The sequence below is a fragment of the Plectropomus leopardus genome, chromosome 18 (assembly GCF_026936395.1).
Source record: "Plectropomus leopardus strain MGB_pleo_1.0 chromosome 18, ASM2693639v1, whole genome shotgun sequence".
Classification (NCBI taxonomy): Eukaryota; Metazoa; Chordata; class Actinopteri; order Perciformes; family Serranidae; genus Plectropomus; species Plectropomus leopardus.
The window spans coordinates 17,389,151-17,405,710 of NC_142193.1; the positions used below are offsets into that span (position 1 = coordinate 17,389,151).

The following is a 16,560-nucleotide window of genomic DNA, read 5'->3' on the forward strand; positions in this document are numbered from 1 at the left end:
TGACCGAGGTTGTACCAAAAAAAGGTACAGAATCAAAATCGGAAATACTTAATTGATACCCGGAGGGACATTGTGATGCATTACAGTCGCCCTGATGTAAAGCATAGAGAATGTAGTGTTTTTTCTGTGTTCATTGTGCTACAATGTTTAACAATAGGTTGTAAAATATTAATATAAAATCTTGATAATTTGCCATTTTGAGAGTGCGTAAGAAATATAGAAATGTGCAGCATTATGCTACATTACTATGTATAAAACTAGTATGTAAGATTTAGTATAAAATAAGTATATAAGTATAAAAATATGTGTATTATGATACAATATACAACACAACCTTTGCATAAATAGAAAAAAGAATATGTACAGTATGTACTTCGTATGTTAAACATACATTCAAGGTTAGTGTATGGTACTATCCACAATATTTGCTTATGGAAAACCAAAAAAGAGCAACTCAAGTAGAGCTGCTCCATACAATGCAGTACAGCATATTACAGCCTTCAATTCAATCTAGAAAAGGGCATCACATGGATTTATTGTCACATTTTACTATTTGGGTAGTGTATCATTCCCACAATGTCACTGTGTGCCATCTACAATGTTTTATGCCGTGTATACCCAACCAAATACTGCAGTATGACAGCCAATCCCTGCACAGGACGCCTGGAAAAATAGTTAAAGCTTATCAACCGAACATATGTAAATAAGTGCTCTGAGCAGTGCAATCCTTGTGACACTTCCTCTTCCATTATCTCACATCTGTCTTCTCCTGACGTGTCACCTGTTAAAATGATCCAACAGCCACACCGTTTTTTAAGCAACCCTTTACAAGTTTAATAAATTAGAATTTACAACTTAACATAATTATAGCACTTATAGATAACACTTATAGATAGATAGATAGATATTTTAAATCCAAGGCACTACAAAATCATACGGCTTTCTGAGAAAGTCTGAATCTTAACATAATACCACATGTGGAAAAAAAAGTTTTACTATAGATTAACAAATTAAAGATATGACAAGGAAAAAATTAGAGAGAACAACTTTCAATGTTTGTACATCAAAACTAACAGTTAAATTATAGATCTTGCTTTGCTATAAACACCCTTAAACCAGTGGTTCCCAACTGGTGGGTTGAGGTCCAAAAGTGGGTCAAAGTCACACTCTGAATGGACAGCAAGTGACCTGTGAATGTCTCCAGTTTGTAAAAAAAAAATGCATTGATTTGAAGGCCAGTGAATTTCAGACAGAGAGCTTTTATGTTGAAGTGCCGTTTATGTTTGCAATATGTTTTATTTCCTTATATTTTAAGCCAAAGTGTTTACATTTTTATAAAATGTTATAAGTGGTAATTTACTATGTGTGAGCCTTGAACTAATTACTAAAGAGAAATCTGGACCCTGTGACTGAACCAGCTGGGAACAACTGGCTTAAACTAATCCTTGTCCACTGTTTCTCTGTCACCATCAAATTACAGTAGCTCACCTGAAAATGTCATAGAATGCTCCACTTCAGGATGCAAATTTTGTAGAAATAGAAAATCAGTATTTATTCCCTCTCCTAGCCACATGTCAGTCATTGCTTTCTCATACAGACACATTTCATGACACAATCTTTCTTGTTTTTCCTTTAGAGTAAAATGAAAGGGAACAAAGCTGGCTTATCAGCAAAAGGAAGATGTTGCCTCAGCATAAAAATGGAAATTAAATACAGGAGCTGAGGCACAACATCTCTATACGGAAATCATTTGGCTATAGCCTCTAAAAGCAGTGAACAAATATCAGAGCAAAAAAAAAGATATATCATTATTTAAAGCTTCTTTCTAAAGAAGAAAAAGTTACATTTTGATACAAGGAACTCTGAAGACAAACAAACCCCTGGTTGAGATTTCAGGGGTGTAACAACCTCATGTTAAGGTGACAGTGCAATGTGTCCTCGACTCACGCTGCCTGTGTGTGACAGTCCCTATGATGGCGGGGACTCAACCAAACGAGGCACGGAGCTGCCACTTCCTGGAATCAGAGAGGGAGCTCTGGCTCGAGGCAGTATCACATCCTGGTCCATCTGTAGAAACACACAGGGGAGTGATTATTTCAGCTGATGTGGCAAGAGGGGGGTGTTCTGTGGTGTAAGACATTGTGTACTCGCTCACCTTGGTCAGACCCTTGGCAATCAGGGCTATTTCAGTGGGCTGGTACACACAGCTTCGCGGCTGACCGTTATAGGCACCGTATGGAGACAATGGCTTTGTAGACACTGATAAAAGAAAAAAAAATGTTTTAAAGACAGAAGAGAACTGAAAATAAGTTTGTGTTGTCCAGTCCAGTGCTTTGTATTTTTAGACACAAGTTCTATGTTGAAAACATTAACATGGCACTTTTAAGACATCTGCCACAATTCCTGTAGCACCACACAATTACTCAAAATGGCTGGTTAACTGATTTTTTTTTTTTTTTTTTGCATCTGCCTCACACAAGTTGGATACTGTAAAACTTTTCAGATCAAATCTTGGAAAAACAACTCTCACCAGGTATATGGACTTAGACTGAAGTTCTGGAGCTGATCGTTATCAACAGTGCAAGAAGCACATGTGCACATTCAAATCTATGCGAAAATCATGTTTACTTTGCAAGCTTTCAGTAAGAGACTTTCTTCGAGGCATAACAGGTAACAAGTACAGTCATCAGTATGAGGAGGTGGGAGAGCATCACTTGATTAGCCTTAATGCAGAACACTTGTGTCAATTACTGAGTGTTGAGTAACAAGACATTACAGTTACGACAAAATGAACACTAACTACAGAGACAAACACCAAGCACGACATATTTACAAAATTTACCATATTTACGATCGAATACATAAAAAAAGAAACAGGTGCTATGTAGACATCAGGCGTCAGCCATCAAATAACATAAAGCACATAAAATCTATTAAAATGTTTTCATAACAAAATACTCATATCAAAATCCTCATTCAAACCCAGTGGTTGCAGTGTTCCTGAAATGAATACAAAAAAACTCTCTCTGGCATAACTTTCTTACTCACCCCCTCTGTGGAGCGTAATCTGCTCTATGCCTTGGCACCATAAGGGGAGAGATGGAGTGAGAGTGATCATCAAAGTGACACACAGGCTACACTGCAATTCACATCTTTGCCTCTTATGGAACATCTTTGTTTGCTAATTCTTTAAGGGGGTGTGTAGTTTTACCAACATAAAGTTTATCACATGGACATTTCAATGAATAGTTTACTTTTTTTTTTTTTTGTTTCATGTGCAAACTCCCCTCACTGGATTTTTTCGTCCAGTCCTAGGATGTCTAAATTCTTTGGTTTTGCAGGTGTTGTGGCATTGGGCATAGTTACCACCAAGGATAGTTTCTTTGTCTAAAGGGAACCAGGACAGTCTGGTTTGGAGTAGGCAATATATTGGCTCTGACCAATACAAGAAACTGCGTAATGTTTTTCTTTTTTAAACACTTTTCTTAAAAAGACCAGACCTAGGCTTAGATAGATGTCTTGCTTCTTAAGACTCAGTGATTGACACAATCACTGAGTGAAAGTAAGCAGATTCCTGCTTACTTTCAATTTGTCTTAAGTGTCATGTGCTGATATGATTGATTTTTATTTGGATCTCTTTTAGCTCAAGGACTTCTCCTCCAGGAGTCCCCATTAAAAACATTTATGCATATGATAATTCACCAACAATTTGACACCTTATACATGCAAACATACACACATAAACACAGTAGCACATATACTACACATATTCACTTAGATTTTCTTGCCGTATCAATACTATGCAAAACCTACATACAATTGTGCAGTGAGATCTACATTTAAACCGTAGAATCATACTGAAACTAATTCTCTCAGCATTGTTTATTTATTGATTAATTAATTTATCAGGGACAGTGAACATCAATCGACGTTTCAGTTTCCACATCAATGTAAATGTGTCATAGTTAGCTTATGATCAGTATTTACTGGTGACATACAGTGTTGGGGAAGCTACTTGGAAAGCTACCATTTCCAAGTACTACACACTGGTCGAAACTTCTTTGTAAAACAGTAGTTCAATAATAATTTAAAACTTCTAGTTTAATTATATGTAAATCACTACTCCCCAACACTGGTGACATATCAACAGTAAAACTGATAATATGACATTGTAATACTTCCAAGCAAATGTCTGTCTGTAGATGTCTCACAAAATTAGTCAAGGACACAACCTTCAGTAAGTACATCAGACTTTTGTCCTAAAAAAAAGGACAGGGGACCTGAGTGGCACATATTTAGTTTTATCAGATAAGCAGATTCCCATAAGCACTGTCAGACACTATGTGAGGAAAAAAAGCTATTTACTGTCAGCAGGCCTGACATCTCAGGCAGGTGAGCGGGAAAAAGAATGTGTAACAATACAGCTATTACGTTATCTGCTTGATTTGTGCAGACAGAGATTGGCACCAAATGTTTGCATGGCAGACATGACCTTATTTAACTCATCCAATAGTCAAATAAATCAACAATGCAAAGTAAAACTGTCACTGCTTTTTGGCTGTTTGTCAAGAATATAAATAGTAATCTGCCAATTATTTAACAGTCGTTTTCTCTGGCACCAAACTGTACAACATGTTAATGGTACATCCTATTAGCTTTACTGCTGCACTGCATTATATAGCTCACCTATGTTGGTTTGTTGCCAGTTTGCACACAAAAAAGGCGTCAGCCCAAAGCATATGTACATGAAGAAACGATTTGGATTACTGTAATAATAACGATAGACCATACCTGCTGGAGGCTCATCCATAGTGAAGGCTTTATTATCCATGTACACATTCTCCGGCTCCTTCAGCATGTTGTCGTACACCAGGGTCCTGGCAGGATAAACATCATCTCCATCAAGTGGCTGCTCCTGGTCTGGGTCCTCCTGGGTGAGTAGGCAGATTTCTGGGATGGTGTAGAGGAAAAGGAACACCCAGGCATTTGACACGACGGCCACAGCCAGAGTAGGATCGTCCCAGCTGGGATTCCCGGCCACTCTGTTCCCATGGAGGTACATAACGATCCAAGCTACCCAGATAGCCAAAGTGAAGAGCCCCGTGACCAGGATGAAGGCTCCATCTCGGCGCCACTGCTTGTGCTTGTGTGTCAGCGAGGGCACAGCCATCAGCACCACAGCTAGCAGCAGAACCATCACATAGATAAGAGCCATCACAAAGTCCTGGTTAGAAATAATGCAGGACAGGTCAGGGACAATGACACCGCCAGGTGAGCTCCTGACCACAGTGATGATGAGCCACTCAGTGTTGATGATCACCTCAACCATCCACAGACCCAGGGCTCCCAGGCATAACATCCAGCTCCTAGGCCCCCGGCCTCTCCGTGCCAGCAGGGCAAGCCACAGCCCGTGCATCACCAGGCAGGCCAGACAGCCTGAGAACAGTACGCCAAAGAGGAACCTCCGTGCAGCACAGCTGGTGGAGTACCGGCCCACAATGAAGGCAAAGGTGAGTCCAAAAAGTCCCAGAGTAAAGACCAGAATGCCGGCCTGCAGGGCCACCATGCCCTTTCTCTTCTTGTGTGTCACAAACGGTAAACTGCAAATGAGGATGAGCAACAGAACAAAGGAAGTCACCACACCAGCAGCAGCAATGGCCTCCACCACGACTCCCCAAACTGTAGTCAGGTCACACAGGTTGTAGTATATGGAGCTGATACTGGAACCACATCCCTTTGGAGCACTTGTCAGACCCATGGTTTGATGATCCACTGCAGATTTTGAAAAGTGCTTCAACAAAAATATCTGGATTACTAAACATACATGCCAATGCAACTCTGTTATTTGCATTCCTGACAAACTTCTGATGTTGGCAGACTGAACTGAACTGTTCTATTTATTGTTTTTTTTTAATCTCTTTAATTGAATGTATTTTCTTATTTTATATTCACGTAATAGATTGTGTTTTCTGGTATTTGTATTGTAAGATGTGCCCTGGTTTTATGTATGCTAAATGCATGTATCCTACTGCTGCACAATTGCACCCCTGTGTTCAATTAAAATGAATAAACAAATACGTTTGAGTGTGGAGGAGAATAAGAAAATAAATTTTAAAAAACTCACTAATTGTCTCCCCTGTCTTTAATTTAATTACACCTTGGTCTAGCCTTGCTATTCCATTAAATCTGTAGAGGCACCATTTTAACATGATATAGATGACACATTGATATACATTTTTTGGGGGGGATGCTAGGTACACATCACAACAATTCACATCTGTTTTATGCATAATGTATAAAACAGTGTAATTGAAAGTTAAAACTGTTTTATAGTAAACTTTATTTCGATTTTTTAGACTGTCAATTTAATATTTTTCTCTTGTAAAGTAAAAAAGAATTGACAGTTATCAACACATCATAAAAAATAATCCAAGGACAAATGTGGTGATTTTTTAGGTAAGCTGAATAATTAAGTGTTGTAAACTTTGTTGTAAAAAAGTTGTAAAAAGTTGTATAAAATTGTAAAAAAATAAAATAGAAAAAAAATAAAACTTGAGATAATTTTCTTTAAATACATAAATTGCCTAATCTGTCATGATGCTGCTATATTGTATCGTATATTGATTTTATGATATTTCGGCTGATATCATTATGACGCGCTTTATGTAACTATACGGGAAACATATAAACCTACAGGAGAAGTTATTAGAATAATATTTTAAGCCCATCATGACTCCTGGTCAGGGACTTCTTACCTGGACTGATGACAGAGAGCAGCTCCGCTCCAACAGGTGACTCAGGTAAATTTACTCCGGTAAGAATAACCCAACCTGGTCCGAAATATGAACTCTTCGGTTGTTTTTAGGTTCCTCGCAGATGTTTCGACTACTGTCTGCGCGCTCAAATGTTCACTTTGGATTCACTGGATCCACGTTTTTTATGTTTTTTTTCCCCGCGGAATCATGGAAAGTCCTCCACCAGCCCGCTCCTTCTCAGCTGTTATTGAACCATGTTATAATGCTCTCACTGGCAGCCAAAGTCCTGTAAAGTTAGTATTACTCCGTGAATGTAACACTCGTGTCTAACGCCTCAGCTCACCCCCGCTCCGGCTCTTCATCCAACCTCTCTGTGGTGTTTGCAGCTTTGCATATTCTGTGAGATTAGCTCCGGGCCTACTTATTTGTATCAGGCGGTTTACATCCAAACAAAGGGACCACTCACCTCTCCATTGAGACACTGCCACTTGTACACGGGCTGTGCAATATGGTGTCAAATGTGATCTGTATATAGGCAACAACTGATGATTAATCTTTGACAGGTTTTCTGATTAGATCGATTATGTGATTTAAAGGTGCTTTCCATTGGAATAATCACCTGATATTCTTTTAGTTGTATAGGAGGGAAATGCCAACATACAGTGATTCAGCTGTAATGTATGCCATTAAGTACATGTTCAATAATTGAATTAATAGGCCTACTTAATACAAAAACAACATGCAGTTTGAGAAATCAAATTATACTTGAGTCTGTATTCTCTTTAAGGAAATGTACTTTAGGGCAGCCCTCATAAGAGGAGAGACTGTGCCTCCAGTTTGCAGAGCCACCTGGTGGAAAATGTTGTTACAGGCGAGACTGACTCCTGTGTTACATAATCAAATCAGATTACACAACAAAACAAAACAGATCTTGTTATTGATCTGTTGTTGGCCAAACCACTTAACAGCCATTTGATAAATAGGAACATTGACCGATGCCATTGATTTAAAGCTTTTAAATACTCTCTCTACTATAGAGAACAATAGGTTTTTGTAAATATGGTTTTACATGAGAAAGTTGCTCAAATACTGTGTTATATGTGAAACCATCATAGCCCATCAATACTTTGTTATTATGCTTAGAAAGATGAATTTGATGTCATGTGATGTTCTTAGTTTATTTTAATGTCAAATTGTAGTCTCATAAGGCAAAGTATTTTTAGTACATTTATTTCCATGTATTTCTTTAATCTGTAGCTCTGTCTGCTTGTTTGCCTAGACCATGTGAATATTTATGGGGATATTTTACCCCAAAATCAATCCACATATTTTCTTTTACTCTAGTGTTATTTATCAATCTAGATTGTTTTTAGTGTGTTTCCCAGTGTTGGAGATATCAGCCGTAGAGATTTCTGGCCTTTCTGGAAGATGGCACTTGGTTTGTGGTGCTGCGCAGTGGTACGGTCGGCAAGTGTACTTTAACTGAAAGAACACAGTCCCTGTATGAAACTGCTGACAACAAGGCCTGTGGATTATTTTGACTATTCGGGTTGTGATTTCTGGAAAGAGAAATTGCTGTTGAGTTTTTCAAATGTATTTTTTTTTTTTTTTGGTGCATTGAGCACCACATCCAAGTTCCATCTAGTTCCATTATATTAGAGAAAAGGGTGATATCTCCAATACTCTGCAACTCACACCAGAACAATAAAGGATGATAAATAGCACTACAGGTAAGATGAAAAATACCAATTTTCGATTTTGGTAGTGAAATACCCCTTTGAAATCACAAAATGTGACTTCATCACCTCACTTCCTAATTTAGCAGTCAAACTTTCAGTTAAGAAAAAGACAGTGTCACAAAGAAATAGGCCTAATAATACATTTGCGCCATGAGATATATGCTGGAAATATCAGTGTGTGAACTAACAACAGAATGCAGTTTTATTCCTCTTTTTGTCTTTAATTCATTGAACACTTAGTGTATTTAATGTGTAAATGTGTGTTTATATCAAAAGCCATTTGTGTCATGTTCTGGAGCTCTGGTTATCTAGAGCATCCCCTGCGGGTCCAGCACAAGAGTAAGGTCATACGGGACACCTTGCTGAAGCTCACTGTGGCATTCGCCCTCTACTAAACGAACTGTTTATACTGCGTGATGGAGCCCCCTGTGGTGCATCGATCACTCAATGGATCTCGTCCCGAGGGGTGCTCTCAAAAACCCAGCAGCTCGTCAATCCATCCCTTTGCATTGTGGTCCTGTTAGCAGATTCTTAATAGGAGCTGATCTCAAAGGAGAAAACAATGTGACCTTAATGAAGGGTGTGCCCTTTATTTGATGCACACACAAAGAGGTCTTTAGGTTTATTCTGTTTTCATTTTGTAGTCTAACAACAGCTGCCTGAATTACTTTCCCAATTTACCCAGTTTACCTAATATAGAATACGGGGTTATAATACCAGGTAGATCACTGTATTAAAGGGACAGTCCACCCCCAAATCACAGGTTTTCCTCTTACCTATAAAACTATTAATTAATCTAGATTGTTTTGGTGTGAGCTGCAGAGTGTTGGAGATATCAAGCCATAGAGATGTCTGCCTTCTTTCCAATATAATAGCAGTAGATATCGATCGGTAGTGCTCAAAGTGCCAAAAAACATATTTGAAAAACTCAGTAGCAATGTCTCTTTCCAGAGATAATGATTTGGTTTCTCAAGATAATCTGCAGACCTTGTTGTGAGCAGTTTCATGTAGGAACAATTTTCTTTATACCGAATTACACCCGCAAACTGTATCACTATGCAGAAGGAAGCGTGCATCTATTCATGGACGAGAGGCTTATGTTTATACAGCGTGAGATTGAACATTAATGGCGTCCTCCTCAGCTGAGCTGTAACGTTAGCTAGCTTACTGTTGCTAGGCGAGCAAGCAGTGGATGCATATTTTCTTCTGCGCAATGATACAGTTGCCAAGTGTAGTTAGGTAGAAAGAAAATAGTTCCTACATGAAACCTCTCACAATAAGGTCTGCGGGTTATCTTGAGTCACCGGTACATGATCACTGGAAAGAGACATTGCTGTTGAGTTTTTCAAATGCTTTTTTTGGGCATTTTTAGCATCACAAGCTGACATATCAAATGTAAAATGAAAATCAAAAATGTATTTCTAATTTTGGGGTTAACTGTCCTTTTAGCATAAGTCTCATTATTTGAAGATTAATAGCATAAATCTTATGAATCTTATTTTCGTGTGTCTGTATCCCCCTCAAACAAATAGAAGATGCCATCATATACTCAATATGATCCTGCGCCTCGTCTGTGTTGTCTCGTCCAGTTTTTTGCAGCAGGCTTCATTAGGGCTCCCCAGCAGCACAGCTGTCCTATGAGAACCTGTCAGGTTATTCATAGCAGTGCAGGCTCAGGTTGGAGTCTCATAGGACGTTTCTTCTCCTGCATTTTTACTGCAGCCTGGCAGCCCTCGGGGCATCACCAAAACCCAGTTCACTGTGAAATGATGACTCTCCTTGTCTGTCTCTGGATACAGGCGTGACAGATTTGGAGCTATTTTAAACATATTTGTCACATTGCAGCTTGTATAGAAATATTGTAATCGGACAAATAGCCTACTCTAATGCAATGATTTTTTTTTTTTAAATATCAGATCCATACTTTTTGGAGAAGATTTTAACTGGGATCTCAGTATTGACTGACCCATCTCTGTCTGACAGATCAATGCTAACTGAGGGATACATAAATGGCACTGTAAACATCTTTTTTAGCCATGACCAGAGGCCATCTACTGTTGTCATCGCTGCCATTTCACATTGAAATGTACTTCTCTTGATCCCATTTACCATATTTTATTTGAGGATGTCATGTGGCTCAGTCATTAAAGCATTTCATATCGATTATCATAGCTTGGAGCTTAGTATGTTCCCTGCAAGCGGCAGACCATTAACTCCATATCCAGCTGGAATTTATATCACACACATTGGTTAAACCTGCTGACCCCTGTGAGGTTTGTGATGCAACGCCTGCACCTGAAACATGCGCTGGTTCAGTGATGTGACTCCATAAAATCCTGACTGGCAGTTGAATTTGATAAACAGACTTTGCGTTAAATAGATGAGCAGACCCAGCACCAATGAAATCATCCACCCATTAGTCAGATTAGCATGCCATCAGATGAATAATTGCTCTCAGATGAAAAACTGTCCTGCAAAACGGATTGTGAAATTTGACTGACTGCAGTTTGTCACACATATTAAAATCTCAATTATGCTGAGTCTCAATTCGCAATTCATTGGCTAATTATGTGACTCTGATTGTGCTTAATTCAGATATCATAAACAACATTTTGCAGTCCAGGAGATTTGTTGCATTTGCTGAGTGCCATTAAAACATGAAACTGTGTTAATATTGATTGTTAATAGTGCCTAACCTCTCTGACTTTTAGACTAAAAAAAGAAAAACAAAAACCATTAAGCTGAGTCCTTGGCTGGCCCGGTGCCGCAGATCAATGCCATGTAACATCCAAAAGGAATGGATGGAGAAATTCAAAATCAAAGCTGTCGCTATAGCAACGCCCCTGCCAGATTCCACCAATCAATGGAGTCCGTGGGGTTGCGAGATGCGCCAGGGAAAGGCCAGCGTCCTACATAAAGAGTGCGGGACAGGGAGCCGGGCGACACACACGGGGCAACACACCTTTCTGCTCACACAAAGGCAAAGCAGCAAGAAGGAAGAGTCAGGAGAAGAGTGAGGAAGAGAGGGGGGAAAGGACAAAGGAAGAGAGGCAGGGAATAACTGAGAAGATATGGTACGCTCACGTGAACAAGGGATCCCTGCCTGGGTCTGTGTGGGCACCCTGCTCCTCTTAATCTACTCTGTCACAGTTAGAGGAGGTAAGAATGGCATCACTAGTTTGAACTGTTTGCTTTTTAAGAGTCACTCTTTTTTTAAATATCTTACATTGTGAGAGAAGCAGTATTGTTCTATTTCAGTCCAGCTTCCCCCATTCTGTCAGTAGGGCACAGCATGAATGTGTGGCTCGTGCTCAGCCTTAGGGCAGGGGATGGGGATTTATCTATTCTACTCATCCTGTCCTCATCTATCTGTCTGCCGGGTGCAGGGAGAGACAGGCAAGTCCATTTGCTGCCTGGCTTTGTGCCGGCTCGGTGATACAGTACAGTACAAGCGCTGAGGAAAAGCTTCTTTTTACTACTTAATGAAGCTGTGACTTTGACTGATTTTGACCAAAGCTATTGAAGGCCACATTCCTGCACTGCCAGATTTTATTTTATTTTTTTAAATCCTTGCGAGCACAGACTCATCTAATCCTATATTTAGGGACTGTGTGGAAAATGTTTTATTTAATGTTTTCAGCTCTTCTCAGCTTGAGTGGAGGAGACGCTGACACATTTTTTATTCATAACTTTTACTTTGAATTGAATCCCTCTGATGTTTTTTTCTTTCACAATGAATTTGGTGATTTTGAAAATTCAATTAGTTACAACGTGCCAGAATCATTTGTCAAAACACTCCCCCACACCACGCTCAGCTGGCTCAGGGTGCTGGCTGGCTAATTGGAAAAAGGTTACTTTGAAGTAGGGGGCGCTTGATTGTGGTAGAGATATGAAGACTGTGAGGCGTTCCAGGAAGCCAATGTGCTCCCCCTGTGTCTCATTAAACCCCTAGTAATAGGCCAACAAGGCTGCTGATGGCTGTGGCAGAATGGAAACAGCAGCTTGTCATGCTGAGTCTTTCATGTGTGATTCTCCAGGATGTGTCACTTCTACTCAGGCCCATAGAAGCAGCCATCTGCAAAGCGCTGCAAACTCAGGATTTGTTTCTGAGCACCTGGTGCCGGAGGTTTTCTGAGTCAGCCACCTGGCTTGTTCTCTAATAATTGAAAATAGAGGAATGTGCAAGTCTGCTTTTCCCCTGACACATATTATCACTTGTGGTTTAGTTGAAGAGTTTGGGAGCACTTTTCCACTTCTTGCTGTGTCAAAGCTTATTTAAGTTGTAACAAATGCACATGGATTCTGTTGTGGGATCTTGGAAAGTCAGACTGATGCAAATTACGGTGATGAAAACAGAAAATCAGAGCTGTGCTACCAGTCTATCATCTTGCACTTTCTTTTCCACAGCTGCCCTGAAGCAAGAAGTGGCGTTGGACAATGGGGCCACGGTGCTGAATCACTCCATGAGTTTGGTGCAGCGCATGGAGACCCTGTTGGCCCTGGGGAACGGCAGTGATGTCACTTTGCGGGTGCAGACCATCAACACGGACGAGGTGAAGGTGATCCAGGCCCACAGCCTGGTTCTCACGCTGCAGAGTGACGTGTTTGAGGAACTGCTGCTGACTCGCAACAACAGTGTTTTGGTTTTGAGGGAGACGCCCGACTGTGCTGCTGTCTTTGACAAGTTTGTCAGGTGAGAGTGACTCTGGTTGTAATCATTTGTTCAGAGTTTATCAAGTTTGATGAGATGGAAGCATTCAAGAATCTGTGGAGCTACTTGTAGATGCTTTTGTATTTACCACAAGTGTAAAGTTGGATCTTCACTCACCATTTTGACTCTCTCCTTTGGCGACGTGAGATGCTCCATCTTGTGAAATATTCTAAAATTACACCTGCCGTTTGAGGCTCACAGTCGAAAATCAGATAGTGTGGGTTTATTCAGTGACTCACATGAGAGGAGAGAATACAAGGAGCGTGCCTTACTGAAATATATATATTTTAAACATGTCTTTGGATGACTATTCTAGCTTTGTTTTTCTTCTGCAGGTATCTGTACTGCGGTGACATCTCAGTGCGGCTAGATCAGGCCATTTCTCTACATAAGCTGGCCAGCAAGTACCACGTGTGGGCCTTACAACAGGGTTTGACCCAATATATGACCCAACATCTGTGCAGTGATTCGCCTTCTGGCCATGTGATTGGCTGGTACAACTATGCATTACAAATTGGGGACATGGTCCTGCGGGACAGCTGCCTGCAGTATCTGTCCTGGAACCTGTCTTCGGTGCTGCAGAGCGGAGAATGGGGCTCGATCAGTGAAGACCTGCTCCTCTCCTTGCTCCAGCGCTCTGACCTCATTCTGCAGAGTGAGCTGGAGCTCTACGAGGCCCTGGAGGCCTGGATTAGCCAGAACCAGCCTGTCAGTTCCACAGTGGAAAACGCCCTAAGGGCTGTTCGATACGGCATGATCCCCCCTCAGCACCTCTTTCGTCTTCAGAAGCAGTCCGCCCTCATGAAGAAGCATTACGAGTCTATACGTGATCTCCTCTACCTGGCTTTCCAGTTTCACTCCGCTTCACCTATTCAACTGGCCAAGTACTTTGATGTCAACTGCAGTATTTTCACTCCCCGTAACTACCTGTCCACCTCCTGGGGGTCCCCTTGGGTCATCAATAACCCCACCCGTGATGACCGCAGCTTCAGCTTCCAGACCCAGCTTGGGCCCAGTGGCCATGACTCCAGTAAGAGAGTCACTTGGAATGCCCTATTCTCCCCTCGCTGGCTCCCACTCAGCGCCAGGTCATCCTACACAGAGCTGGGCGCCATGCAGCCCACACGCACAGATGGAGGTCGACCTCGAATTATTGTAACACCAGCAACTTCAAGTCCAGACTTTGCTGGTGTGAGTTTCCAGAAGACGGTGATCGTGATGGCGAGACAGCAAGGAAAAGTGGTGGTTCGCCACGTCTACAACTTTCACCAAAGCACAGAGGAGGCCGGGGATTTCCTGGTGGATGCCGACCTGCAGCGCCGTGCATCAGAGTACCTGATTGACAGCTCCCTCTATCTGCACATTGTAATAAAACCTCTCTACCATACCCTCCTTGTTGCCAGGAAGTAACGGCAGGAATTTGGTGTGGCCTTACCATCGCTTATCCACGCTCTACTCACAAAATCACATGCTCCAAGGTAAACTCATATCGCAGCCCGTGTTTATGCGTCTGGTCTGTGACATCTCCATTGTTGATAAGTTTGTGCATTTTGTTGTCTTCCAACTATTCAGCAAGGAGATGTTTGGTACAATAAAGGACTCACAATATAGTCAGCAGTTATTATCACAGTAATGATGGTGGGTTTTTCACTGTTTCATGCAACAAGAAATAAAACACTTCACTGTACTGTATTTGTTCAGGTATTCTATAGTTCAGCGGTTTGATCCTTGAAATTATTAAATATGTGTGATGGTTAATGTTGTTTGCATAGGTACTTTAGAAGTTTTGCTTTCAAAGAAATGTTATTGCTATTAATTTTATGCATTTCACTTTTCAGCGGTCAAATATAGATTTCAATTCATGGCACTTTTAACCTGTGACATACTCTTATATACTTGTTTGTTGTTTACATACCAAAATGTGTAAATTAAAGTGCAATCCCATTATCTATGTTCCTTTGTATACTGTAGCTGACTTGCAAGCAGTGTTGGGGAAACTACCAAACTATTAAGCTCTGTCAAAATGAAAATTAGTTAAACTACATTTTTACTCATAAAAATAACTTGTGAAAATAAAATGAAGTAGTTCAACTAATAACAAATAATCAAAAACTACAGAGCAGGGAATCGTCACAATTGGAGTATGGAATTTTTTATTGGTACAACTGAACTGACACTGAGTGTAAGTGTGTTGACAGGTCAATCCTTCACTAGTCAGCCCGAGGATGTGTTTTATGAAGAGGAGAGGGAGCAGTCGTTGGGATAGAATAAGAAAAATGCTTGGGAAATTCATAGTATGTGGTCATGGACAACTGGTGGTTTTAGTCAAATAGCTGGTAGTTGTTATTTTATGATAACCATAGCCAATAAGCTGCATCATGTTATATGGCAAATAAACCGTAAAATTACTTTTGCGTAGTTAAACTGCCACTCAACCACCACAATTTGTAATTAAAGTAGTAATTGAACCGTAGTGCACCACTTACCAACACTGCTTGCAAGACAGTGAGTCCTGTGGTATTTTGTTTTTTATTTATTTATTGTTACACATGCTTTTAATCCATCTTTTAAATAAACTAAATCAATATGTGATTTTCATCCTGAAACAATAAAAATATTAATAAAAGACAATAAAAAAAAATGTCTGTATTGGCCTGTATTGGGTTTGCAGAAATAAACAGAACTGCGGCGTCATTGATGCACGCTCTTACTGTACTTTAATAATTAGTGGTGAAAGATGTATTCAGGAGTACTTATAGGTAAAAGTCCTGCATTGAAAATGTTACTTAAGTAAAACGTATAATACACCCATGTAGATAAATTCTGACATTTGAGAAGCTGTAATAAAAAAAAAAAAAAAAAAAAAGATTTTTACATGAACAGTTACTGAACTGATCAAAATACCTGTTATTGATTCATCTGCTGATGGTTTCAGGTGTATTTGTAAGCCTAAATATTGTTAGGTACTTCATTTTGTGCAAAAAATATAATTTATAATTATCTTATATATTATATTATATATAATTATAATAGTTAAATATAATTTTTCATAATAAAAAATAATTTGCAAAATAATTGGTAACTTAAACTGTCAGATATATTTTGTGAGATAAAAAGTGCTAAGTTTCCCTCCAAAATGGAGTGCCAATAAAGTAAAATGAAAAGACTTTAAATAAAACACAAGTACCTCAACTTTGTATCTAAAAACAGTGCTCGAGAAAATGCACTCAGTTTTATTCCATCACAGTTTATTAAAAAAGTTGCAGTAGGTTAATTGATGGAAAAGAGTCTCGCTTTGCTTTGTGCTCACACAATACAAACTCAACTTCCCCTGATGCTTTGCGCGAGGCAGGAA

At 39.9% G+C, this 16,560-nt stretch overlaps 2 protein-coding genes across 5 annotated transcripts; one reads left to right on the plus strand and one right to left on the minus strand.

Moving 5' to 3' along the window:
- Nucleotides 1-885: 885 nt before the first annotated feature.
- Nucleotides 886-7,326, minus strand: LOC121957277 (G protein-coupled receptor family C group 5 member C-like). Of its 3 annotated transcripts, none has more exons than XM_088069475.1 (4): nt 6,756-7,326; nt 4,792-5,772; nt 2,156-2,259; nt 886-2,067 (listed from the first exon to the last, which is right to left on the minus strand). In XM_088069475.1, exons 2-4 carry the CDS (start codon nt 5,756-5,758, stop codon nt 1,969-1,971), a joined length of 1,170 nt encoding a protein of 389 aa, XP_087925601.1. In that variant the 5' UTR covers nt 5,759-5,772; nt 6,756-7,326; the 3' UTR covers nt 886-1,968. The 3 variants fall into 3 exon arrangements, with proteins under 3 accessions (XP_087925601.1, XP_042361772.2, XP_087925602.1); XM_042505838.2 differs by having other exon boundaries at nt 4,792-5,791; nt 6,756-7,314; XM_088069476.1 differs by having other exon boundaries at nt 4,792-5,600; nt 6,756-7,313.
- On the plus strand, nt 6,750-15,846 carry btbd17b (BTB domain containing 17b). Of its 2 annotated transcripts, none has more exons than XM_088069474.1 (3): nt 6,750-6,800; nt 12,902-13,187; nt 13,541-15,846. In XM_088069474.1, exons 1-3 carry the CDS (start codon nt 6,764-6,766, stop codon nt 14,613-14,615), a joined length of 1,398 nt encoding a protein of 465 aa, XP_087925600.1. In that variant the 5' UTR covers nt 6,750-6,763; the 3' UTR covers nt 14,616-15,846. The 2 variants fall into 2 exon arrangements, with proteins under 2 accessions (XP_087925600.1, XP_042361747.1); XM_042505813.2 differs by lacking the exon at nt 6,750-6,800 and adding an exon at nt 11,206-11,653.
- Nucleotides 15,847-16,560: the final 714 nt, after the last annotated feature.

Bases quoted from the DNA above. Each gene is read 5' to 3' on its own strand.
- LOC121957277 (XM_088069475.1), bottom strand. From the start codon at position 5,758: ATGGGTCTGACAAGTGCTCCAAAGGGATGTGGTTCCAGTATCAGCTCC. The intron at 2,260-4,791 runs GTATGGTCTATC...TTCTTTTATCAG, and splicing joins TATGGATGAGCCTCCAGCAG to TGTCTACAAAGCCATTGTCT. The intron at 2,068-2,155 runs GTGAGCGAGTAC...GTGTTTCTACAG, and splicing joins TTGCCAAGGGTCTGACCAAG to ATGGACCAGGATGTGATACT.
- btbd17b (XM_042505813.2), top strand. From the start codon at position 11,566: ATGGTACGCTCACGTGAACAAGGGATCCCTGCCTGGGTCTGTGTGGGC. The intron at 11,654-12,901 runs GTAAGAATGGCA...TCTTTTCCACAG, and splicing joins CTCTGTCACAGTTAGAGGAG to CTGCCCTGAAGCAAGAAGTG. The intron at 13,188-13,540 runs GTGAGAGTGACT...TTTCTTCTGCAG, and splicing joins GTCTTTGACAAGTTTGTCAG to GTATCTGTACTGCGGTGACA.